General features: G+C 37.8%; 3 protein-coding genes across 4 annotated transcripts; 1 reads left to right on the forward strand and 2 right to left on the reverse strand.

Moving 5' to 3' along the window:
• Positions 1–10931: 10931 nt before the first annotated feature.
• LOC140143740 (uncharacterized) lies at positions 10932–22209 on the reverse strand. Its single transcript, XM_072165552.1, has 2 exons — positions 21972–22209; positions 10932–11555 (listed from the first exon to the last, which is right to left on the reverse strand). The coding sequence occupies exons 1-2, from the start codon at positions 22098–22100 to the stop codon at positions 11412–11414; spliced, it is 273 nt and encodes a 90-aa protein (XP_072021653.1). The 5' UTR covers positions 22101–22209; the 3' UTR covers positions 10932–11411.
• LOC140143750 (uncharacterized) lies at positions 13873–17731 on the reverse strand. The gene is given in 5 exon segments (XM_072165565.1): positions 13873–14705; positions 14708–15118; positions 15168–16074; positions 16107–16595; positions 17042–17731. Coding segments are annotated over 5 exon segments (2895 nt in total). The 3' UTR covers positions 13873–14307.
• On the forward strand, positions 22183–27610 carry LOC140143739 (D-aminoacyl-tRNA deacylase 2-like). Of its 2 annotated transcripts, none has more exons than XM_072165550.1 (4): positions 22183–22295; positions 25362–25520; positions 26268–26337; positions 26996–27610. In XM_072165550.1, exons 1-4 carry the CDS (start codon positions 22254–22256, stop codon positions 27316–27318), a joined length of 594 nt encoding a protein of 197 aa, XP_072021651.1. In that variant the 5' UTR covers positions 22183–22253; the 3' UTR covers positions 27319–27610. The 2 variants fall into 2 exon arrangements, with proteins under 2 accessions (XP_072021651.1, XP_072021652.1); XM_072165551.1 differs by having other exon boundaries at positions 22230–22327.
• The last annotated feature ends 150 nt before the right edge of the window (positions 27611–27760 follow it).

Below are 27760 nucleotides of genomic sequence, written 5' to 3' on the forward strand. Positions count from 1 at the left end.
CCATGCTTTAAGGGAGTATTTTGTGATCCTAGCATCCTCTTTTTATGACATTTTCAATAGATTTGCACAAAAAAGCTGATTCCCAAAATTTCAGTTGATTCCTATTTTGCGTTTGCGAGTTATGCATGATTATGTGTATTACACTGCTCCATAGGCCACAGTGTTGAATTTTGTTCTGGTACACCAGAACATAATTCAAATTTGGCGATATATTTTCTCAACAAATAAATCTGCAAGAAATCTTTTGTACATAAACATTATGTAGCCAGAGGTTTCCAAATCACAACTTTTTTTGAGAAAAGTGGGGGGATGAGGCTGTTGATCACGAAATGCCCTTATCATGTTCAGTATTAATTTGTAACATGGTTTTAGTGTTCAATATTAACATGGCTGAAATGAATTATCAGATTTAAAGAAGCGTAGTTGCATAAATGTTCTAGAAGTATATTGTATTATTTCTTGAAACAAAACCAAGTTTCACTGGTCTAGGTTGAAAAGCATTTTTGAGATGTTAAAAGAGAGTTTTGGCATCATGAACACTGATATACATACTGATGGACAACAGCAAAAGTTAGTTGAATTGTAGCCAAGTTGTTCCACTTTGGTCTCATTTATAATTGATCACCCAACTGCACAACTGAAACTCACATATTTGTTGGTTTTAGCATATTTACTAAGCAAGATTAGTGCTAACCAAGAGTGAGAATATATGTGGTGTGATCAAGCAAAATTAGTCTGAAGTTGGGTATATTCAATTTTCAGTTTCCTACATGATTCTATAAAGCTTTTGCAAAGGTACTTTTGGCAGAAAATCCAATTGAAATCAATCATTTAGTTCCAAAGATATGAACAATTGAAAAATTTCCAAAACAGTAGACAACAAAATAAACGTTTTCCTTTGTTTGTCTATATCTTGAAATCAATATTTCTGACTTCCGACTGATCTTGCTTGATCACATCGCATATGGTCATCAGTTCTAAATAGCTACATAGCATGACAAACCATGAGTTGGCTGAGTGGAACCACAGGAGATGGCCTGTATCAAATGTACATGAAGAGGAGATGGTTGTGAGTAAGTCAACCTGTGTGACACAGGAGAAGATGATACCACCACCACCTCCAATGATCGGATGAATTTGAAGCATTATCAAGATGTTGCAACATAATGTTTCAGCTTCACCCGACTCGTCTGAGCACTTCGGGAAATTTGTTGCATCATCGCTTTGAGAGATGAGACTTGAAGTCACGGTCAGGTCTTTGGCCCAGACGGGCCCAGATGGGGGGAGGGCACAAGCTGTTTTTTGGCTATTTTCCTATGAGATTTATTCAATTTTGTAATCGACGGTACCCCTATGATGCTATGCCACAGTGTTTGGGGCTGGGAAGTAGCAATACATAAAGTGTATTATTTTAGTATCAAGGATCAACATCCAATCATGCTGTTGGAGATGCTTTTGAATTATGAAAAGTGACATAATCAGTACTACAATAAATTTATAGGTAGCTTTATTTTCTCATTAAATTCTACAATATATGTATTTGATACTATTCCATAGGTGAAAGAAGAGTCTCTACTAATGGCTGAGTCCCTCCATTTTGATATTTTCATAATATTCTGTACCATATTGTTTCAGAAGCTCTGTATTAAACACAAGGGTATTTTTGTGATGTGGTATTATTATTTTATCTTATTCTACATCCAAGTCCTTGGATTTCAGTTTTATATGTATGTAACAGGGCGGATCCAGGAATTTTCAATAGGGTGGGCGCCCACACAAAGTCAGGCATTGCTCTGCAAAAATTAGGGGGGGGGGCAGCACCACTCTGCAAAAATTGGGGGGCCCATCCGCCTCTGTGTAAGACTTATCTCCGCTATTGGAATTGGTTGTGATCATATCAGTAAAAACAAAATAAATACAGTAGTAGATAAAGTAAATAACAATTGTTTCACAAATAAAAGGTATTGTTTAAATGTATGTTCAAATCTTAATTTTGTTAACAAGGATATTCAGAGATATTATATTAATTGGTATAATACTTTGGGAAATGTGTGCTAGTGAAAATGTTTTGTATCTTAATTACCATAAAATTATGTGTGCAATTTTCATACAGCTGAAAAATTTGTATTCAAAAACAATTTTTGTTCTTAACAATTAATAATTTTCTATTTGTACTATTTTTAAGCAAGTTTTATAATTGTAAATATTTTGTTTGTTTGTTTATAATGCACCACTCCAATGAGGAACAACCCTGTTTTGAAATGAAATCCAATATAATATCGTCAGCCTGCTACGCTAACTGCCTAAGTCATTCTGTACATGTTTCTCATTTGCAATTTTGATTTTCTGAGTAATAAACCCATAATTAATCAAATTTACAGCTGCATTAAACTTGTGGAATACATCTCTTTTGAAGTATTCCACAAGTTAATGAAGAATGCGGCTGGAAATTTGATTAACTATGGGTTTATTACTCAGAAAATCAAAATTGCAAATGAGAAACATGTACAAATGACTTAGTCAATTAGCGTAGCAGGCTGACGATATGTGACCATCTGAGACGAATATACCTTGTCTCAGGTGACTATCCACCACAAAGTGGTTGTAAAGTCGGCTCAACCAGCTTCATCGGACATGTGGAAGTGAAGTCATGGTTCATCAAAGGTCTAACTCCAAATATATTTTACAAAGAAATCCATATACTGTTTTTGATTGTATCTCAAAATGGAAAATACTGACTTTACGACCAGTTTGTGGTGGATGGGCACATATATATTTTTACACCTGTCAGTGGCTCAACCAAGGTCGGGGTGTGCATTCGTGTATATTTGGTTGTGTACATCATGGTGGTTTTGTCAATCTCATTAATCGCTACCCTTGCCATAATCCATCACAATTGTGATGTGTGTTAGGAGGGTTGATTTGACGGCTCTCTAGCTCAGCGGCAGATAGACTCATGTACATGAACTGAGCACTATATGTATGATTGTTTTTGATGTGTACATATTCTGTCAGGCATAGCATTTTATGTACCAATGTACTCCCAAACAGGACCCCATAAAAAGGTTTTGTTCTTTCACATACCAGAGACGATCATACATGCAGAGCTGATGGACATACACCTGTCTGCTGCTGAGCCATCAAAATAAAAAGAGTAGGTTAGAATATGTAGGAACAGATTGATCATGAAATATTGTTAAAACATGGATGCTGGCAATCAATTATTACTTATTTTAATCAACAGTTTCAATATGCATTTCATACAATTTGAGAGGCTGATATTAATGATCAAGCCATTGAATGATGAATCCTTTACAGGTATTATTTTTTAGTCACATTTAAAATGCCTTATCTTTCAAAATTGTACTCTTTTTGTGAAGACAATAGTCATCAGTATTATTTTAAGAGAAACATGCATTCTGGAAAATTAGGCCAGAGAAAAGGCTACAAAGGAAGGGCTGAAGCCTTTTACATAATCTTACATACAAGAATTGAAGACTGTCATTGAATATAATACACTAGCACAATTACTGCTAAGAAAATGATGGCCATATATGTCAATAAAACCTGTGGAAATTTTTTGTTTAAAAATCACAGCTTGCCATTAGATTTATTTCGTATATTTCATAATATTTAATATATCAAGACACCAAGGCAGACAGAAGTCAGATGGAGGGATGAGATATCAAGTTTCATAGGGATCAGGTGGATGGCAAAAGCAAATGACAGGAATCTTTGGTGCCAACTTGGGGAGGCTTTCGCCCTGCAGTGGGCTAAATATGGCTGATGATGGGGATTTAATACATCACTGTACATAAATTCTAGACCACTCATTAGTTGATAACCACTCAGTATTTTTACTATCAACCAATGATGTTTGATAGTTAGTACCATCCCAATGACGCTTATCCCCTGGGTGATACCTTAGCCATATGGGAAGAGACAGACTTGTAGCAAAATTTGTGTGTGTCTCTTAGATTTGCCAATTTGGTTAATTGAAAATTGTCACCCTGCTACGATAACTGTCTAGCTCACTTTTCAGCCGAATTGAGGTTTTTGCCAAAATCATGTCTCTATTAGCTGAGACCATAATACCTAAGGTATTATGGTCTCAGCTATTAGCATGTGCACCTGACCTGCTGTAATAATGCCATTGTCCAAACATTAAAGGAGATTTTGGGATGAGTTAGGCAATTTTGACAGGTGACAAATGGTGAGTTAGGCATAACACCAGAATTTATGCTTGAACCATATTTTGTACAAAATGTAACTTATGTAACTGCAAACTTGCGTTGCGTCAACAAATGAGTATAAAAATATTCTTGAACAGTTAGAATTCATGTACGAGTTATATAAAACAAATGACAATGCATCAGCCTGCTACGCTAATTGCCTAAGTCATTTTTGTAATTTTGAGAACGAAGTACAAAATATGGTTCAAGCATGCATTTAAACATATTTATTGACCAATCTTTGCACAAGAACAAATGATAATGGTACTAATAAAAGGGAATAATCTGAAATAATTAGGGTGATTACCTACATGTAACTGATGCATGCTTGAACCACATTTACAAAAAATGACTTAGGCAATTAGCGTAGCAGGCTGATGAATGGTCTTAAATTTTTGTAATGGTCTAAATATATTCACAAGGAGGAAGATGTGTTGTTCCATTCCACTCGCTGTTCCAGCTTGTGGAATGGAACAATCCATCTTTTATTTCACCTCATCTTTATATTTTGACCATTACAGTCATAGACATTTAATATTTATATAATATTGAATGGCTTTGAGTGTGATACAAGAATATATTGCACGAGATAGAAAAATATTGCACGAGTCGAAGACGAGTGCAATATTTTTCTATCGAGTGCAATATATTCTTGTATCACACTCAAAGCCATTCAATATTATTATTATTATTTATATCAGGCTTTTGCTATGCGGTAAAATGAAAATTTAAGCTTACCTAGCCACCGGGTTTAACCAATGTGTATTGTAATGTAAGCTTACCGTTGACCTTCTTGTTTTCTGCTCTTTACTCTCCAAAGACATTTTCGGAATAATTATATATAGGTTTATTTGTAGATGTGGATTATATTTCCCCAGGTTATCATCATCCAGAACTACAGCGAATTAAGTTTGTGATTTTACTTGTTTATACAGTACGAAATCTCCTGTGAGCCGTTACGATATCTGTAGTGTATTGTTGTGCTGTTGCATCATGACGTGTGTTGGTGCCGTCACCATGGTAACCCGCGACGCGTACAATATTCAAGAAATATTGTATTGCATCCGGGTATTTTGCAAATATTATACAATATACAGTTTTATTGTATCGCTCAAAAGCCTGATATAAATAATAATTGTATATACTTTTAAATTTGTGATACGCAAAATCAGTCTATTGTCTTGATAATTGAATAAATTCAGTAATTTAATAATTGCTAAGAGCTTCCACAAGAAGATAAAATAGATATTGGTGCTTTAAGGGGGTACTACACCCCTGACCAATTTTGAGCCTATTTTTGCATTTTTCTCAAAAAATATAGCGCATTGGTGACAAATTATATATGTATATTATAGGGGCAAGGACTACAACTACTGCACTGAAAATTTTATTTCAGCACAGACAACAGTTGTGGAGTTACAGTCAAAAATGAGGAAAACCAATATTTGATCAATAAATCAATAACTACTTGTCTTGAGTAACTGAAATTCCAGTGTAGTAACTGGATTCCTTGCCCCTATAATATGTATAATTTTTGTTACCAGAGTTTTATTAGTTTTTGAGAAAACTGCAAAAATAATCATAAATTTATCAAGGGGTGTAGTACCCCCTTAAGTACACAATTGCTTCTACAATAAGAAAGATCTCAAATACAATGATTTCCTATGAAAATCAGCTTTATTTTAATAAAATTCTGATGCACAACATTGGACTATAAACATGGTGTCATGTAGTTATTCTTACTGAAACGGTTGCCTGTGTGTGCATTCATGAACAAAACATGTATGCTGAAGCATCCGGTAAATTGGATGGAGTGAACCAAGTATGTACTCTTGCCCATGCACAAACACTTCACAATTTTATATATTTAACCTCTTTAGCCTTAAGATTTCTATACCAAAATGTATGGCAAATTTTTAAAATCAAAGAATTCCAAGTATTGTACTTTGTAATAGTATATCGTCAGCCTGCTACGCTTTTAAAGTCATTTTTTGTAATTTTGAGAACATTCAAAACAAGTACTAAAGTACTTGAGAATAAGTACAAAACATGGTTCAAGCATGCATTTAAACATATTTATTCACCAATCTTTGCACAAGAACAAATGATAACGATACAAATGAAAGGATTAATCCGAAATAATCAGGGTGATTACGTAACTGATGCATGCTTGAACCACATTTTGTTCTTTGTTCTCAAAATTACAAAAAATGACTTAGGCAATTAGCATAGCAGGCTGACGATATCTTGCACTTTCAATCCAGATGTACCATAATCTGTACATCAATCACAAGACCTTTAAATTAACGAGTAAATGTATTTTTATCATTGACATTGTAGTTATAGTTGTAGTTATAGTTGTAATCACATTTTTATAATCATTTATAATTGTAGTTGGATTATAGTTGCAGTTATAGTTGCAGTTAGAATTGTAGCTGGATTGAGAGTTATAATTAGAGAGTTATAGTTGAGTCTAGAGTTATAGTTGAGTTTATAGTTACTTTATAGTAGTTGTAGGTTTAGAGTTAGGGTTGAATATTTCACTTATGCTACATATGATCACAGAAGTAAGAAATCTTTCATGATGATCAGGTATTAAACCTAGTAAATTCAAAACCTAGGTCTATAGATTCAAATCTTCTTAGACTATTATACTCCACCATCAGATACTCTTTTTTTCTGGAAGACCTGGGTAAATTACTTGAGGGCACAACAAAGGGGAATTAGTTTTATGGCCATGATGTTTTCACTGTGGGAGACTATTACATGTAGCATGATTAGTAGTTGTGAAAACAGACCCTGGAAATAAATTCCAGGATCTGTGATGTGACTTGGTATAGATCTGATCACCTACCATGCCTATACTGCTAAAATATAGTGGGGTGGGAGTAACAATGTGGTACTTAAAAATAATTGTGCCATTTAGTACTGTTTAGCATAACATAATTAGCGCAAATTGCACTCTATTAGTTTAATTAGTGTTCAGTGGTGTAGTTCAGGGATTGTGGTGCCCAGGGGCCAATGATACATAATGGTGCCCCTTTTTTTTGCATCAGGCCCCCCCTTACAAGTGTTTGTGAACGGTCCCTAAATAGTTTATTTGCGAGCATAGCAAGCATGACATTTTGCACACATTTCTGTACTGCCCGGGGTACTGCCCCCTCTTTTAAAGAGCCAAATCCCCACAGCTCATAATTAGTGCACAGTCCAAAATGAGGGGTGTTTGGGTGATGGAGCCAAAAGTAAAACCACTGACAGGCCTGTACATAGAACCCTATTTATTTTCACCTCCAAAAGACCGCGTATAAACTCTTCTACAGGAGTGGGAGAATTAAGAAGGGGCCAAGAGGTGCAAAATTTCCAAATCTTCCTGCTGTCCCTCTACTAAAATATTGTTGATATTCACTGAGAAATTTTGGGTCAAAATTAAAATTTTAAAAATGGTGGTCTAACCAGGACAAAAGAAGATATTTACTAATTCTTTTTTTTGCTTCTTCGACCAGTCCGGGGGAGGGGGGCACATCAAAATTTTTGGTGGGTATGCTCCCCCGAAATTTTGAGGTGGTGGGTCTTTGGGAGCTGACTGCGTGCCGATAAAAGGGGGTCTTTGGAGCTGCGAACAAGTAAAACAGGGACTTTTGGAGCTGAGAACAGTCCAAATCAAGGGTCTATCTAATTGGCTTTCTGGTTGAAAATCGCCTGAAAAAAACCTTTCAGAGCTGACATTATCAAAATCAAGGGTCTTTCGGAGTTCTATTTTGGTCAAATATAGGGGTCTTTCGAGCTGCGAAATCCAAAAGGGGGGTCTCTCCGGGAGCATAGGCCTACCCGTGGTCATTTGTGTTGAGTGCCCCCCGGAGTGAAGTGACATGAGCTATCTATAAATTGCATAATGGGTTGCTGTTTTGGCCATGATTTGACCACCCAGAGGCTTTCATTTCCTGCTTAACATCATCAACACATTGACCCCTCACTGTGCGTCTCAACTCCAAGCATGAAGTTATAGAACTCCCAGGACCCCAGTTTAGTATCTTTGTTTACCTTGACAAAAAGGACTCATGTAACATTTCACAGTGAACCCAGGAAGGGCTTCATCATATTGAAAAAAATGCAGAATTATGAACAATGCCAAAGGGATTGTTATAATTGGTTGGTTAGACATGTATACATGGTATACAGGTATCAAAGGACACCATCAGTTGCGGTCCTGTAGTAAGTATCTTCACATTTACATCAAGATACTAGTAATAGTATATGGCGACGACACAAGTGGACAAATTACAAAATTCAGTGCCTAATTTGTGCCTTCTGAAGCACAGGATTCTGTTTGTGGACAACCTTCCTAGATTCAGTGCCTGATTGGTGACTTTTGAAGTGTGAGATTCTATATGTGGGTTTTGAAATTGGGGCGTTGTATGGACCATCCCCCTGCCAAAATATTGGGAGACACCCCCCCCCTGATCTACGCCTATGATTGATTGACATACACAACCAACATGCTGATGGAGAAGGATATTTTGCCCTGTACAATCCAGGATTTTTGTCTCATTTCTTTGGTCTTTCCCAAAATTCTGCAACAATCTATGGCGTTTCGACCCCATATGACCACAAAATGACAATAAGTTGTTTTTTTCCACCAAATTTCACAATCTATATTACCAGGATGTATTGATGTATTGTGACTTACCATTTCAACAAGGGATTCGAATAGAGGGTACAGCAATGCATTATGAGAAGACATTCAGTACAGAGTACGGAATGCATTTATGGAAGGCATTTGACTACCGGTATAGCATAGTATCAACAATACATTATGGGAAGCTATGGTATAATTTCATGGGAATGAAATAATTTCATAATTTTATGGGAAGCTATGGCATTTGACTACAGGTATAGCATAGTATGCACAATGCATTATGGGAAGCTATGGCATAATTTCATCAATACTTTGTATGGGAATATAAGGTACAGCTGATGCATTCTGGGAAGAATACATAGTGTACATGTAGGCCTATTTAACATGACAATAACATGGTTTTAAAAATGCATTTATATGGGCAAGAATTCCAACAATTTATTATGGGAAAGCATTACAATACAATCTACAGCAATACATTATGGGAAGACATTCCGCTACAGAGTATAGGTATAGCATATAGTTTCAACAATGCATTATGGGAAGCTATGGCATAATTTCAACACTGGTACAGAGAATGTCTTTAGTTATATACTCGATCTAGCCAACTATAAACTCAACTATAATTCCAACTACAACTATAAACTCAACTATAATTCCAACTACAACTATAAACTCAACTATAATTCCAACTACAACTATAAACTCAACTATAATTCCAACTACAACTATAAACTCAACTATAATTCCAACTATAACTACAACTACAACTATAACTACAACTATAAACTACAACTACAACTATAAACTATAAAATGTTAACACTCTAAATTAACAAGCACAATATTTGAAAAATATGATCAGTTTAATGCATGTGAATCTTGAACAATTTGAAAAAGAGATATCCTTAGCACCACCTTGACCAATATATGGTAGCAAGATAGTGCAATTGATGTTTGTGGTCTTCCCTTATGATTTCTGAGGAGCTAGAAAAATAATTTTACTTGTTTATATCAACAAATATTTACCCTTCCACACTTCCTGAGTTTTCTTGTCATAATGACTGGTTTTTTTTCATGGAAGAAAATTCAGTAATAGAGGCATGTTTATTGCTGAATGACTTGCATTGTTAATGTTAATGAGGTTCACGGATTAGGGTCACCAGCTGAATTGCAAATGGTAGTTGCCAACTTGCTTTCTTCAGTTACTCTTCATTTCCTCAGGTTTCACACTCTGAGCAAACAATTCTGGTCTCAGCTACCTTACAGCGACTTGGTTAGGAATACAGGTTTGCTCATCATATGAATGTAATTGCCTGTCTTACATGTATATCTGACTTTAAATACATTAATAAGGCTTCATCATGTATACAGGAGGTTTCAATCAGATGACATGCAGTGGCATGCGCAAGTTTTTAAAAGTGGGAGGACGGGTCTCGATTCCCCTGACTGTTGTAAAATTTTCGGCTTGATTCACTTGCCGTAATAGCCAATCCCTACCAATTCCCCATTTTCCCCCACCTGCTCTCAGCTCCACCTTTGCGCACGCCACTGATGAAATGTGTGTTGCTATGGAATGTGACCAACTTCTTTCAACAGTTATAATTTAGAACCTGTCATAGACACTAACCACGTAACACATATTTCTTTGTCTTGCGCGTAAACACGAAGACAAGCAACGCTTTATGCATATCACGAAGGCACACAACTCTGTTAGACATGAACGATCAGCCCTCATGAATATGCGCAAATTCACAGCATACAAAACATGGGGACTTAATTGGCTGTTTGCAAATAGTTTGTAGAAGTGTGTGACACTAAATTTGCTAATCCAATAAGCAATCTGTATACCCAAAATGAAGGGTGGATGAGTGTATAGCTAGAAACTACTACCTTAATTATTGCTGCATTTCACGCACTACATAAAATCACATAGCCCTCAGAGAGGAGAGATATCCTTCACATACAAAACCAAGCCCTTCTGAGCATACCATCTGCTTTGTAATTGCATGGCCACATATTACTCAGTTAGCTCTGAGACTAGTATACTAGTCTCAGGTTAGCTTAGTGTCCAAGCAAATTGTCAGATTATTTATACAAACTCCATATTTCACTTGATGCATTTTCAGACTTAAAGTTCGTCAGTCAATGCTAAACTTTTTTTTGCACATTGAGTGAACTGTTCTTATTTTACTTTGGTAAATTACACACAGATGAAGTATTGGCATTATGTGACTTTCGGAATGACAATTAATATTATTGCTTTACATAAATATAAAACTTCAAGCACTAATGTGCAGAATAAGACACATGATGCAAGGTGTTCCAGAGTAGTTTTTTTCACTGGTTGTATAAACAAACAGTTGCTTATTATACAGTGCGAATTGCCCATAAAAATTAGTTCCCCGTACTTTGACATAATTTCCAGCTTATTTGTTATTTGATGATTCACTTTTTTAGTCTGTTGGGTGTGCACCAATGTCAATCTGGTATTATTTCCATACGAAAATATCTGTCTATAAATAATCTATCCTATAGTTATCATCATTGTGTGGCAGGTTTCTTGTCATCTAGTTGTCCATCTTTAGCTCTTTGGTGGAAATCTGCCGAGGACTTTGCTATACATTTTCTGAATTCCATCACTTGAGGTTGACATTTCCTCCAGTCACGATGCTCTGCCATACAGTCCTGAAAATGATAAGAAATACAGAAAATAGGAATACCAGTAATAAGTTTGGTACATTTTGAATGGAAGTTAAAACAATTACCCATTTACATTTTAGATATATGTTTATGGTAACATATAATGTTTGATAATTTGTGATTTAAAATGATAATGTGTGATTATTTATCACTTCTTGTAGGTTACACACCTATTGTGCAATACTATTCCTACTGGAGATGCCTAGTTGAACGTTTTCCATAACGCGTCATGTACACATCATAAACACGAACAATAGAATGCTTCTGTAAAGTCTTATTTTGACATTCAATAAAGTTGTACATTTATTGTAACCTTTCCTTACAACATCTTGGTCTTCTTTCTGTGATTATTGATGATCTAAGTTATGTTCTAGATGAGTACAAATACGATATTTGACGGTAGAAAACCGTATCATCACTGCATCTCCGTTACCATGGGCGCAGCCATTTTGCTTTCTCCCAGAAACCATAGCGGCAGTGCAGATGCTGTGACAAACAAGTAGTCTATAAAAAAGGGAATTCTGACGGTAACATCCCGCCCCTCTAATTGGTATGTTCACAGACATACAATTACCAAAAGGCCAAATATTTACATTGACAAAATCACTTTAAATCAGAATGTCTAACATTTGAACGATAACATTTAAAACTTGAAATGTTTTGAACACGTAAACAATTAGTCAACAAACATGTTTAGCTAAATCTGGAAACTTTTCAAAAAGCAGAACTAAATTTGGATCATGAATATTCCAAGATTTGAAAACATTAACCTGTGATAAACAGATCAAATAAATTTGAAACTCTTGCATGTTTTTGCAAGGAATTGGAGGAGGGAACAGTAATTTCCTGATACCAAATCTCCTAACTAACCATTTGCAAATTAACTTTGTTGATTCACAAACAACTTAACATTCTTAACTGAAAAGATTATTTATGCACACCTGTGCTAATGATGCTCATTTGCAAAACATAATGGATCTCCATGTAGATCATAAAGTTAAATGTCTGACAGTTCACTTGCATCAATTGTTGCAGTTCAGTCTTAAAACAGCTCTTGAAGAAATCACATGTATGGTCCTTGCAGGCATGTTGAATATAATAACACATGAAACTAGAAACATGTCTGCATGACTTCACTTGGAACTCAAAAAGTTTGCTTGAAAATGAATGAGAGGAAATAGCTTAAGAGCTACATTGACTAGACAAAGCAAACATATGAGATTTATCCAATATGATGCCATACACAATGTTGCATGCTTCACTGAAAACCTTTGAATATCTAAAAGCAAGGAATTTTAGCACAATAATATTGCTGAGCACAAGTGCTTACTGGTTACCAAACTTTATCATAGGCCCAGTTCTGATCACAAATCTAAATTACCATCTAAAATGATGGAAGTTTGTCCATTTGAGGCTAGTCATTTTCTAGTCCTTGAATGTTCTATTTACATATTTGTTCCAACAGCAAAAAAGAAAAAGGGGTTGCATACACGCTACAATCTACCGTGAGACTAAGAGGTGTATGCACTTTAAGTATTTTGTTGCTGAAAGAGAAAATAAAAATAATTGTTAGTGTCATCTGAAATCTTCTGCAATGGTGGCTCAGCTCTATACATCTGACATGCCGGTGAGATCAATACTATTACTTGAAGAAGATGTAGCTCCCACATTATGATCATTGTCCAACTTGTCACATAATTATTCCCACATAAAGCTCCACTCACTCGATGGCCATGTGAATTTATCATGGGCATGTAATGAAACCTCTTTGATGTGTAACTTGGCACTGATGAAGTTCAGATGATTGTCTTGCTCTGTTGATACAATATTCTTCATTGCATGGTGGGAATGAGCTTGTTGACAAGTTGAAGTGCACTTGGGTAAAATGCTGAGTTGCCAATTGTAGGTTGCCATGGTGCCGCTATTGTCTTACAGCTCTAGAAGTCATGTTGACATGGTGGATGTATGCAGGTGGGACTCTCATACTAATTTGTGTACATACTACCTGTGTAGCTGTGCCATTTACTGTTCAGTCTAGTTGAACTGGTAGAGTATGTGAACGACTATGGTCCTTTCTACTGTCCTAGTTTCTTCTTTCTTCACCAGTAACCCAGGCAGGGAGGTTGCTCAAGGGCCCGAGCCCGAGCCGAGGGTACCCGTGCCGCACCTTACAACACCGCCCCCAAGACTATGCGGCGCTTGCTGCTTGAAATGGGAAGGGCTCGCCTCACTGTCCCTTTCACGAACTGCTACATGTCCGGACATGTAGGTTTCGTGCGCACCCATTACACGTCACGTAGAAGTTCTAGTGGTTCTTTCTGATATGGTTCACTGACAGCTACACAGTACACATGAAGTTAAACTTTCAATGTTTGGTGTTCTCTATAGTCCCCTGCTACTACAGTTTCTTGGTGCAATAATAGTTTCACTGCAATATATAATTGTCCATTCTTTCAGCCTCCACATTTCAATTGTAAAGGTTCTTATTCTTGATATTTCATTATCTAGTTGTAAACTGCAAATTCCTTCTTGCTTCATTCAGGAATTTTGTTGTCTCTGGCTTTCTTTAGTGAAAATATCCTTTTTTCACTTTGTTGACTTAGCTAATGGCATAGGCTTCAGGCTAGTTCTCTCTTTCTGTATGGCTTGTATTCAGTCATTTTAGTGTTCACTGCTTGTCACTTCACTCATACTCATCAATGTTGTGAAAATGTATTCAGGATTTGATTTAGTTACCCTAAGATTCTTGTTCCAAGAGTAAACATAACTTGGTCACAGGTCTGTTCAGTACTGAAGACTTGGTCTTTATAGATGCACTTCTGACAAGACCTTGGTTTCCAATATGGACCTGCTGGACTCTGCCCATTAACCATGCGTTTCTTGGGGCATTGTTGTCTACGACTAATACTACATCGCCTACTTGTAGATTCCTTGTTGGTTGTAACCATTTCTGCCGCTTCTGGAGCATTGGCAAATACTCACGGGTCCATCTCTTCCAAAATACTTCTGTCAAGTATTGGATCTGTCTCCATCGCTTTCTGGCGTAGACTTCTCTTTCATCGAAGCTGCCTGGAGGGAGTGTTACATTGCTTTTCAACAGAAGTAAGTCATTCGGTGCGATGACATTCAGATCCCTGGATCACTTGACACTCTGGTCAGAGGTCTGCTGTTCATTATGTGTTCAACTTCGCACATGAATGTGTGCAGCTCCTCCTCTCCTCGACAGGTCTTCAAGTATTGCTCTGTTAAGATGGCATTCAGTATTTTTCTCACTGTTCTAATATGCCTCTCCCATACACCTCCATGATGTGAGGCAGCTGGAGGGTTAAAGTTCCAAGTGATTCCTTGGTTTGTAGAGAATCTCTCTATTACCTCCTGGTCTAACTCATGAAGTGCTTGCTCTAACTCTCTTGATGCACCAACCAAGTTAGTGCCGTTATCTGAGTGTATTTGTTTCACTGGTCCTCTTCTACTCATGAAGCGCCTCAGTGTGTTTATACATGAACTTGTGTCCAAGTTGGTCGCTACTTCCAGATGTACTCTTGCGACTGGCAAGGCATGTGAATATTACCCCGTAGCGCTTTCTTGTTGTCCTGCCTTGTTTAATCAGGAATGGACCGAAGTAGTCAACACCGGTGTTGGTAAATGGTGGTTCATCAGCCTGTAGGCGGTTGGCTGGCAAGTCTGCCATCTTTTGACTGCTCACAGCTGCTTGCACCTTTCTGCACACCACACATTTCTTGACCAGATTCTTTACCACAACTCCTGCTTTGATAATCCAATACTTCTGTCTTAATTCAGCCAATACGTGCTCTCTTCCCTGATGCTTGTTGCTTCGATGAACATACTGGATTATCAGTGTTGAGATATGACTATTTTTGGGTAATATGATCGGATGCTTTGCAGCTTCTGTTATTGTGGCATGTCGCAGTCTTCCACCTACTGCAACAAGCTGTCTTTCGTCATAACTGGATCTAAATTCGCTATGGAAGATCCTTTCTTCACATGGCTGGTGCCAGCTTGTAGGGTCCTGTATTCTGGAAATGTCTGTCTTTGTATCGTATTTCAGAATGGCAGTTTCTGCCTTGTACATATCTTCAGTGGTAATCTTTCCACATTCTCTCTTTAGGGTCTCTTTGTCTGCTCCTTTAAGCTTCTTTTGCAGGTACTCCTTGAATTTGGTCCACCAAGCCACTGCTCTCTTCAACTTTACCCAGTCACTGTAATACTGTATCAAGTTGTCTGCAGCTTCTCTCACTTCACTTGCTTGGATTCCGCATACTGTTGTACCTGCTTCTGTTTTCTCATTTTTCCTATCTTCTGTCTCTGTCAAATCTTGATTGACTTCAGGCCAATGTTGTTCAGATTCCCAGAGGAAGGCTGGTCCATTCAACCATTCTGTCTTACCGGTAAGGTCTCCAGCATTCAGTCCGCGCGTGAAGCATGATCTGCAGGATTTAGCTTTGTGGGGCAATACCGCCACTGCTGGGGATCTGTGCTTTCTCTAATTATGGCAATTCTGTTGGCTACAAATACTGGGTATCTGGATTTCTCATTGTTGATGTACTTCAAGACAGTCTGGCTGTCTGACCAGAATGTAGAGTTACTGATCTCAATGTTAAGCTCTCTTCTTAGGGCGGTTTCTTGTTTTACAGCTAATGTTGCTGCCGTAAGCTCCAACTTCGGGATCGTGTGTGTCTTGAGGGGTGTCACACGTGACTTGGCGGTAACAAATGCGCAATGTATTTGCTGATTTTCATTCACATATCTTAAGTATGACACAGTCCCGTAGCCTTCTTGGCTTGCATCAGCGAAGTGATGAAGTTGAGTATCAATCACGCTCCCAAAATCCTTAGGCTTGTAACACCTTTCGATCTTGATCTTCTCTATCTTAGGAAGGTCTTCTAGCCAAGTATTCCACTGCTTCTCTTGCTGTTTGCTTATGTCTTGGTCCCATCCAATCTTGTCTTTGGTAGATGCTTGGAGAATCTGTTTCGCCTTCAGGACGTATGGTGAGCGTGATTCCTATCGGGTCATATACCCGACTCAACACAGAGAGAACATTCCTTCTGGTTGGTCTTAGGTCGACGCCCTTTACTCCTACCCCTATCTTATCTTCCTCCACGTGCCAAAGAACTCCTAAAGTTCTTTCTGTTGGAAGGCGTCATGGCTGAGATCTAGCTCCTTCACTTCCTTGGCTCTTTCTTTCACTGGGATCGCTTCGAGTAGCTTTCGGCTATTAATAAGCCACTTCGTCAGGTTGAATCCTGCATTCTTCAACAAGGCTGTGATGTTGCTAGCTATTTCTATTCCTTCTTCTTCAGTGGGAACCGACTTTAGGAAGTCGTCAACATAAAAGTCGGTGTTGACTGCTTCTACTACTCTTTTACCATGGTCTTGTTCGTTATCATTGGCTGCTTTCTTTAGCGTAGCTGGCAACACTGGGTGAGGATGTAGCTCAAGACGTGTACCCTCATTCTGTAGGTTTTAAGGTCTTGCGCTGTGTCTCCATTAGGCCACCATAGATAGCGTAGCAGATCACTGTCATCTTGTGGTACTTGTACTTGGTAACACATTTGTTCCACATCCGCCATCATGGCTATTCTTTCTTCTCTCCAACGAAGCAGAACTCCATACAGGCTGTTCGTCATATCAGGTCCCTGAAGTAATTGTTCATTCAGCGATGTACCTCCAAAGGACACTGGACAGTTAAAAACTACTCTCACTTTTGGCTTGTGTGGATGTTGAACAGCGTGGTGTGGAAGGTACCACACTTTTCCATCTCTACGGTTCAAATCTTCCTTTGGAACAGGTTCAGAATAGTTCTTATTCTCTAGTTTGTTCATGAATTCTGTATACTGCTGTTGCAGTCGTTCACTTCTATCCAGGCGTTTCTTCAACTGCTTTGTGAACATGACTGCTTGTGTCTTGTTGTTGGGAAACTGTGGATCATCCTCCTTAAAGGGTAATGGTGCATAGTAATGGCCATCTTCCAACTGTGTCTCTTCCATGATCTTCATGAATCTCCTGTCTTGTACCGACAGCTTCCTGTCATCTCCAAGTTTCTCTGTAAAGTCCCTTTCAACATAAGCACGGAACAGTTGTTCCAGATTTTCTCCACTCGTTTCACTTTCTCTTTCTACCTTGCAAAAGTTTGCCATAACCTCTTCTTTGCCTTGGCACTTTACAATCCCATGCACTGTCCACCCTAATGGGGTCAGGATTCCACGGATCCCCAGGGCCTCCTACTGCTGTCTGTAAAGGTACGGTGGCACCTGGTATATCCATACCAATGATGACCGTCACCCTTGGAATAGCATTTCTTGTGTTAGGAAACTCTGGGAGTTGGATGTCTCTCAAGTGTGGCCATTTTTCTAGATCCTCTTGTGTGGGCATGTCCTCTAGGGTAACTGGAATACCACTCTTCACATATGAGTGAAGCTCTTATTTGTTGTTGAATTAGTAACTGAGTCAGTTCGCTCAGCTGACTGGCATGATCATCTTGTCTGTTCTGTAACTGGTCTCGCTGTCGCTGACCATAGTCATGTGGATTACCGCTGGCTGTCTGGCCTTGCTGACTATATTCATGTGTCACTTGACTGTTCTGTAACTGGTCTCGCTTGTCGCTGACCATAGGCATGTGGATTACCGCTGGCTGACTGGCCTTGCTGACTATAATGTGTGACTTGACTGTTCTGTAACTGTTCTCGCTGTAGTGGCGTTTGATACTTGTATAAACTGCTGTCATTGTCATTAGGCCCATCTTCAGGATGGATATTATCAACTTCAAGCCACTTCTTTATTGACGCAGCCTTGTCTACAGGTTCCACAAGACTGTCTACAGACTGTACTTGGGACATACGCCTGCCATCATGATCTTCATGCATGTCTAACACTTCCATTTTAGCCCTGGCGACTTCCATTTCAGTGTCTATCGCAAGCAATTCCTTTTCATGCTGAATCTCAAGCTCTCGCCGCCGAGCTCTATTTTTCTTCTCAATGCCTTAGCTCGGCATAGCAATTCAGCCTTTTTTGCAATGGCATTTGAACGCCTGCTGACGGACGTGAACCCACTGGGTGACCTGCTTACTGAGGCTGCACTGTATTTATATCCACTCATGATTCTTGTCTTGTTTTGAATCTACTTCAATTATTTTAAAGTCAATACACATTTGGCACTGTTGCAGTGGCACTGTTTGCTACAGCACGGTATGGACTCTTTCTTTGGCAGCAAATGTTATTTTATTCTGTCCCCTCATGACATCAGACGTAGCAGTCATAATTTTCTCACAAGCTTATATTCATGTGATTTATTGCATCACAGTGACAACGGATTCTGATTTCTGTTGTACACCTTGAACTTCGTACTTCTATTGGTGCTGTTCTTTGCTTTACGAGTTGAGTTTTAACTATGTAGAGCCAATAGTTTCTAACACTGTCTAGTCTGTGACGTTTCACAAATTATTTTTCACATGATCGATGGATGGAGGGTGGCATGTTTCTGACGTTATTGTAACAGCAGGGTTCCACAACTCAGCTCTGCATAAACTACGGCATGCGTAAGCTTTAGTCACCAACTGACTGTAGTGACATTGTAATTCATATGCATGCACTCTTTCCACTGTTCATTAACGTCTTGGGCGTCCGCTTATCTCACGGATTACTACGGGATTTCCATAGGCCTATTTATAGTTCCACCATAGGCCTGATGTTGAAGTAAACAGCCTATTTGTTAGTACTTCACTCAGTCTAGTCTTTATCGGCTTTTACAGAAACATTGCATTGTTCTTTGAGTTTCAATTCCTTCGGTAGGATGAGGTTTTCTACTAGAATGTAGGTTACACACCTATTGTGCAATACTATTCCTACTGGAGATGCCTAGTTGAACGCTTTTCCATAACGCGTCATGTACACATCATAAACACGAACAATAGAATGCTTCTGTAAAGTCTTATTTTGACATTCAATAAAGTTGTACATTTATTGTAACCTTTCCTTACAACATCTTGGTCTTCTTTCTGTGATTATTGATGATCTAAGTTATGTTCTAGATGAGTACAAATCGATATTTGACGGTAGAAAACCGTATCATCACTGCATCTCCGTTACCATGGGCGCAGCCATTTTGCTTTCTCCCAGAAACCATAGCGGCAGTGCAGATGCTGTGACAAACAAGTAGTCTATAAAAAAGGGAATTCTGACGGTAACACTTCTGTTTTGATGCTTGTGTACACTCAGTGTATGTCTGGTTCCACAAGCAAGTACGAAAAAAGTCCCCATGAATTCAGAGTTCAGTGTACGGTTTTAGCCAATGTCTCCTCTCCTACTATCATTCCAACATTATTGTGCACACAATGCATAAGCAGTATTCATTAATGGGACGGAAACAATGCTGCAATTTCTATGTTTGTACCAGGAATTTTCCGACATCGAGATTTCTATAAATTCTTACAAAAGGTAATCAAAGGGTTGGGGATTGCATTTTTAACTACCGGTATCACTATATATGTTTAAGAGTTGCAGTTGTCTAAAATGTAGATCATTTCGGGAGCTATAATTGGTGTACATTGTCACATTTTGAATAGTGAGTGGGAAGTGAGGCTCTTTACGCACACCATATGTATTGGGCCTTATCTTCCCTGCGCTCGGCGCAAGGAAAAAATAATAAAGCAAAAAAAAGACTAGTTATCTAGTTATCTCCAACTTAGTTTCGCCAGTCAGAGACAGTGTCGGAATGTTTATACCGACATTTTTTAACAGAACATTACTTGTTACTAAATTGGACAATAAGTAGTCATGCGAGATGTAGTGGAAGATCGTGATGGTTCCTAGTAAGTTTATCCGCACAGCATGCTATGAGATTGGAGCCAACATGACACGGCACACTGCCCACATGTTTCACTCAGGCGCTGCAGTACTTGCTAATTGGGAAATTTCCACAATCAATTCCCACCATTGCACAATATTACACACCCATATGATAACGCGATGGTGGGATGTTTCTCATTTTCTAACACCCAAAATAGGGGGGTTTTATAATTATAAGGGATGGTGCGTATTCTTTAACTTGACAATCAGAATTGCGCACAATCTTTAGTTATAATTTTCGTGAGTTCTGCGTGCCTTCTTTACACTTACGATCAAAATTGTAACCTGATCCGTACATATATCCAGTCTGGACACATCACACTTCATGTGCGAAATACAGTAGACATTCTTCGAGGACGGCCCGTCACTTTTAGCTTCCCGAGAACACTCTTGTACATAACTTACAAAACCACAAACTCACTAACTTCAACTTGCACTACTCACAAAATAAAACATATATATTTATTATTACCGATCCTGCAGAATAACTTACATATATTGTCAATTTCATGGAATCCTGTTGCTGAGAATCGCAAATTTTACAAAGAAATGTCAGATTCGCTTCATATAAATCACAAGTGTGAAACTAACTTTATACCACTCGCTCGCTTTTGCAGAAAGGCAAAGCCACATGGGTACCGCGGTGCACAATTTCCGAAGGGTTTTGTGATTGATTGTATTAACCATTTATTGGGATCATAAGCCAATCAATGAACGTGACGGCCTTTTTGTGTAATGTAGATCTGACCACGAAAAGCAAAGTACGTCTAACCTGATTGGTTTAAAAAACTATTTTGACAATTGCTAAGCCAGTCAGCGTGCTCGATTATTAACAACCACGTGGAGGTGATTTCCTCGTGGTGATTCAGTGATCGAGTATAAATTCAGCTTGACAACTCATCTTGCAGCTGCAAGGACAATATACGGAGACAATCACTGACACTACAACAACGAATTCGGGTGGATTTCACGAACGAGGTAAGGTTTTCGGCCTGTCCCGGCGTGAATATTCTCATTTTTCTTCTAGAAAGATGCTAGCGATGATCAGTTTTTTGCAGACACTTTGATAAGAAGAAACTTTCAAGGGTAGAAAACGATACCGGGGGTAGCTGTACAATTGTTCAAAATATACATTTTGACATAGGCCTAAAATTATGTGCAAAAAATCTTTGGTCCATACATAGCCAAAGGCTTGGGATGTTATACGCATAAATCCGCACACTTTCTTCATTCTAAAGTTTTGGCGCCCTCCGCTCCTTAGTTCGGTGATAAAAAATTTGTCTCGAGTCCGTGTTAGGCGCGGCAACAGGGGGGAGGGTCATAAAAAATTTCGACCCAAGATAGGGAAGGTCATAAAAAATTAGCCCGCGGTGGGGGTCATAAAAAAATTCACTCCGTACCAAAATATTCATGACCCCCCTTCCGAAGAAAATGACATCCCCCTTTTTAATTTAAATTATGATTTATGGCAAAAGCTTAAATGCATGCTAGTATAAACCTATTACTGCAATTAATTACTACATTAAACTTTACCTGCACAGCATAATGTTTTTCTATGCACCCTGTTCTTTTAATCATTTCATCAACTGGATCAACTTCATCGTCATCATCATCATCATCTTGTCTTCTGCTCCAATCATGCTTTCCACTGGGCGCAGCCATTTTTAAAGACCAATCAATTAGCGTTGCTGGTTTCCGTGGTTATGTCACAACATTATTTGATTTATGAAACCTACGGGAATCGCTATTAGTAGCCTGTAGGACGACTGATGACGAGCTGTGAAAGCTGATGCAAGAAGTAAACAACGACTTGGCATGTTGAGTAGGATTGACTTGATGCATTTCTACGAAAAATATGTAAATATACAATTGATTTAGACAGCTAGCAGGTATATAGGAATCTGAAATTCAGAAAACATGTAATAGAAATTATTTACCTGCATGATCAAGAACTCTCTCAGCAATGTAAACTTCAGTACCGGTAAGCTTAGCCAAAGGTGCATATTTAAGTTTAATGCCTTACAGTATTCAACAAGGTCTGTATCTGTTGCGTCACATACAATCACCATCTCTGGTTGTCGCATACGTTGGGGGGGGGGTGTCATGTGCAAAGTCGCGGTTAAATGTGCAAAGTCACGGTTAAATTAGATTAGGAATGAGGACTGCGTTCCCCAGTCTAGCTTTGTCCGAGAATAATAGGAACAGCAGTATAGTTTACAGCAAGGTCCTTCAACACTCCAGCCGTCTTTACTAATTGAGTCCATTGATAATGATGGGACTCAATAAGTAAATTAGAACACCACTTCCATGTTTATGCTGAAAACAGCGCCACTGGCACTGCAGACTGCTGGAGTGTTGAAGGACCTTGCTGTAAACTATACTGCTGTTCCTATTATTCTCGGACAAAGCTAGACTGGGGAACGCAGTCCTCATTCCTCAATGATAATTGATAGGCATTTATCTATTAGCTAAAGGCCAAGGAAAGTCGATTTTGAGTTTCCCGTCACCCGCCCTCACTTCATTTTCTGACCCTCACTTGAATTCATTATTGTGATTTTCCAAAAAATACCAATGAAAACTGGTTATATTTGCAAAAAAAATTATGAATATCCCTTTATTTTTTGTGGAAAAATCAAAATCAAAACATACATTTTGCTGTCAACCTTGCAGACTCTTTGTAATATACTTTTGAATCTCATTTGGGCTAAACATCCATCTTCAAGTGAGTGAGCAGCAAATAACAACACATTTTACATGAGTGTTGGTCATATAATGAAAGGCAGACAAATAATGAATAATGAATAATGAAAAAGTTACCTCACTTGTTTTCAGAAATGATGTGACGGGAAACTCAAAATTGACTGTTAGGGGCCTAACCTATGACTAATTATTATCATTAATTTTTATAATAGAGAATTAACCGTTAGATGTTATTTTCAGGTTAGCGAATAAAAAAATGTGGTGAATATGTTGTAGTTGATTTGTGTTTTTAATTACGGTCAAAGATTGTGAACCTACCAAATTGGTCGCTTTGGCTCCTTGATATTTGCCTGTTTCAAACCGCAGCGTCGGGGACACAACATTCACATTTGTCTTGTCTTGTCTTGTCTGGGTACTGTCCAACACCCACTGTTAGGCAAGTCAACTGGACAGGATACTGTGCACATGTGTATCTTTCTTGGAATGTCTTGGTTACTGATAGGTGGTGTTGTACAGCGCTGCTTTGCAGGCTTTCTTGTCCTCAATGGATGATATTGACTGTGGCAGAGCATTAGTATTCGTGGCACGAAAGAATACTTGTAACAAAAAATAGCTTCAGTGGTATGTTTACTTTCTTTATAGGTGGCGCTAGATGTAAAAAGGAAGGTTTTATTTCAAAACTCTAATGGTGACCCGCATGTCAGTAACCTGCAAGATTGTGAAAATCGAGGCATGCAGCGATATTAAGTCGCTGCATGCACATGAAGGGTTACAGTGCCCAGAAAACAATGATGAAATGAAGGCTCTCTACAGTGATAATTGCCCATCATATGACAGTGTTGCTTTTTAAAAAAGGTATTACCAAACTGGCTACATGTCCCTCACAGATGAGCCAGAAGGGGAAGTCCATCATCATTTATAGACAAGATGGCCAGTTTAGAAATTCCTTTTCCAAAAAGCAACAGTTTCATATGACTGGCAATCATCACCATAGACAGAAAGTAAACATACTTATGAGACAATGTTTACACCTTAAATGTACATAAGGACCAGTGATTATACAGACAAAATTCCATATAGCTCCTTCACTTCTGGGCAATTTCAAAAACCTTTTGATACCCCCTCGTATTACATCATATTCATAATTGCTCAGAACTCAAGAGAGTTTATGCATGGAGTGTCATGAATGTGTATTCCCCAAGTACAGTGTATGTACAACATGAAAACATGGCTGTCATACACAGTCCATAAAAATATATCATTAGGCCTAAAAAAGGGTTTTATTGCCCTTTCCGGACTGACCAAAAAAATTTAAAAATCACACTCGCTCCCCCCAAGTGGAAATGTAGCTTTTTAAACATTTGATGCAGTTCTGCGGCAAATAAAGCCTTTTCTTTGGCTGTTCCTGGACTGTGGAACAATTTACCCATCACCATTCATACTGCAAACTCATTACCAGTCTTCAAGAAATTAATGAAGTCATATCTCTTCCCAAAAAGTTAACTGATTTATTGCTCACATTGTTTTGTTATATTGTGTTTATGCTTTGAATTTGTTTATGCGCTGTGGTCTAGATGTAACGGCGCTTTATAAAAGAATTGTGTATGTATGTATGTATGTATGTATGTATGTATTCTCAGCACTAAACATTGGTGAAATTTAGATCTTAGAGGTGTAGACCCAATTTATTCATCTATAGATGTCAATGAATGCTGTATAACAAATGCTGATCCACCGCTATACACAGAAAAATGGCAGCTGGATGTATACCAGGGAATTTCCTACCGGGATGTATTGTAAAATGTTAAATGCTGCCGAGTGAATTTTTAATATGCTTTATTCTGCAACGTAAATTCCACCAAGCTCTGCTATAAGGTATCAGAACAAAAGTTGGAACAATTTTCACAAATTCATTGTTTCCAGTGGGATTTTAGCACTCTTTGAATCATCGAAACATAATCGACCTACCACACCCAAATCAATTTTGAGCTGAAAGGGAAAACAGACCTTTTTTGGCCTTATGTATGCCAAAGAAATGGAAACTTGTAAAACAGTATTTTCAATAGCACACTGACATGAATACAAAAATAATTGCTCTTAAAAATTAGTGCAAAAGAAAATGCAGCTATGTGATGTAATTAAACTCTTATGAAATGATATTAGTAATACCAATATGGAAAAACAAAACAAAATATTAGTAATACCAAACCCTTGTTACTTCAGTCACCAGGAATCATGGCTTCATCAGAACAAGACACAAGTAAATCCGGATCATCATCTGGTAGCAATGGGTCATTAGCAAAGCTAATTATTCAGCAGTGTTTATCAGCCAGGCTACAAGTAAAGCCACCATCTGATGATGAAGAGGCAGAGTATGTGGAGGTAGGTCTGGTGGAGAGAAGTCTGTCTGATTCTGTTAAATGTTTAATCATATGATTCCATTGTTATAACCTTTTACTAACAGAAGTCAAACATAAAGATTAATGAGGCCTGAAGCCAAGATTTTTTGGGGGGAGTGGGGGGATTAAAAAGTGGACCTTTATTTGTTTTAAATTGTAAAAAGAGGCCCCCAAAGATTTAGCTGACAAGGTTGACCCACAAAAACAAGTGGAGAAAAGTTGAGAGAAAAGAACCCCTCAGCCTTGCTCCGGTCAGCATGCACCAGAGTCAGCATTCTACAGTCTTTGGAACAAGTTGTGGAAGGCTTTGGCGTCAAGAACGGAAACAGACACCCCTCAGTGTTAGGAAATGTCTTCAGCAGTTTTCCAAAGTGTTCCAACATTGATTGATAGGAGAAGGGTAAATCATTGTTGTACATGTCATGTTTGTTCATACATGTAAACAAAATCAACATCATTTCCATGATCATTGCAAATTCAGCACTGAATTTTGACAAAGTGTACCAATTTGTGTTCCAAGTACTTATTTCCAAGATTGTAGATTCAAACAAAAATATAAACATGGTGCGTGATAAAAAAAATACTTTTTAGCCTGGTTTGAACAATCAGGACACATACATGTCTCCACACAGAGCAACAATTTAAACAAATATATTTTGTAACTTTATAGAGAAGAGCATGTAGCATATTATGTACAAGTGCATGATTTCTGTCCATTATTGTTCTGCAGGTTGAAAGGGGGATAGTTGTGTATGTTTGTTTCTTAAAAGGTGCTTCAAAAGCAACAGTTGAAAAAATGGGTAAGTTTAATATTTGTGGCTTATGTAGTGTAAGACCAAGTTTCCAAATCACTTCTGCAGTTTATTTTGCAATAAGCACTACTAAAAGAAAAGTGTATACATTCAATAATTCTAGCATTTTGCCAATGCTACCTCAGCTTAACATGTGTAATTGAAAGAATTGAAATACATAATCTAATAATGCATATCAAATTGGCAAACTTTATTGCATTTAACAGCAATATCTTAAAAGTATAATCTGAAAGTTACACTTTAAATTGAGTTTGAAAATAGGAAGCAAAATGAGTCAAACATAAAACAAAAGCCATAGGAGTTGTTGGCAGAAAGCTGTCCACGTGTACGTGAGCATAAAATTAGCCGTTTGAGCAGCAAGAATCAGGCAATATATTATATTTTGTTGTGTATTTAATTTAAACAATGTAAGCATTGCATTAGCTGAAAACAGCTTCAAAATTGAGCCAGTAATTTCTGAGATATGAATGGTTGTTGTATCACTCTAATAAAGAAAAAAGAATCAGCTCACTTTATTGAATATATCTCATTGCAGTATAAATTTAAAATAATGTGTTTGCACTACAGTTGATATTTCAATAGTTTTTTTCTAAGAAAAGTCATTGTTCACATTCTAAAGGCTCATTATATTTATTCTCCTTTTCAGTGAAAACAGTACTGACCATTCGACTGAGTGAAAAAGATACCAAACTAGCGTCCGTCACAGATCTCCCTGGCGATGTATTAATTGTCCCACAAGCTACACTTGGTGGTAAAGCAAAAGGGAAAATGATGCAGTACCATTCCAATATAGCCAAGGACCAAGGATTAGAACTCTACACTTTGTTTTGTGATATGTGCCAAACTGGATTAAGTAGCAAAGGACCAAGTCAGGAATCCGGGACGACTGTAAAACACGGAACCTATGGGAACCGCCAAGTGCTGTCAATTGTCACAAATGGCCCTTTCACACATATATTTGAATTTTGATGATATACACTCAGTTTTCTTCTGTTAAAATGACTTAAAGTCAAGTTTGGTGAAAGGGTCTTTGCATATTTTTCCTTTGTTTTCAAGTTTTGAATATGATGATGATTAATATAAGTAAAATTATTCAATGGCAATCATGAAATATTCACAAAATGTTTTAACAAAAATAATTTTGGTGACATGTGCACCGATGCTCAACTAGTAACTTATTTCAAGAGTTGAACACTTGGCGTCATTTAGTGCACAAAGTTCAACATTTTACTGATCATAATTTGATTTGGTTTGGGATTAGTTAAAGCTTATTACTTAAAGAGATTATTACTTCCATGGCCATGCCATCAATATTTTGAGAATTGCTATAAATTTGATAGCAATAAAGTTGGTAAAATCAATTTGTAGAGGCAAAATGGATTCTTGCCAAATTTGTAAGCTCATTATTTAT

Source organism: Amphiura filiformis, unplaced genomic scaffold (genome assembly GCF_039555335.1).
Source record: "Amphiura filiformis unplaced genomic scaffold, Afil_fr2py scaffold_26, whole genome shotgun sequence".
Lineage (NCBI taxonomy): Eukaryota > Metazoa > Echinodermata > Ophiuroidea > Amphilepidida > Amphiuridae > Amphiura > Amphiura filiformis.

What these genes read in the sequence shown, in the direction of transcription:
- LOC140143740 (XM_072165552.1), bottom strand. Translation starts at nt 22,100, where the DNA reads ATGGCTGCGCCCAGTGGAAAGCATGATTGGAGCAGAAGACAAGATGAT. An exon ending in AAAAACATTATGCTGTGCAG is followed by an intron (nt 11,556 to 21,971) that starts GTAAAGTTTAAT and finishes TATCATTTTCAG; the next exon opens with GACTGTATGGCAGAGCATCG.
- LOC140143739 (XM_072165550.1), top strand. Translation starts at nt 22,254, where the DNA reads ATGTTGAGTAGGATTGACTTGATGCATTTCTACGAAAAATAT. An exon ending in AAGAGGCAGAGTATGTGGAG is followed by an intron (nt 25,521 to 26,267) that starts GTAGGTCTGGTG and finishes ATTGTTCTGCAG; the next exon opens with GTTGAAAGGGGGATAGTTGT. An exon ending in AGCAACAGTTGAAAAAATGG is followed by an intron (nt 26,338 to 26,995) that starts GTAAGTTTAATA and finishes TCTCCTTTTCAG; the next exon opens with TGAAAACAGTACTGACCATT.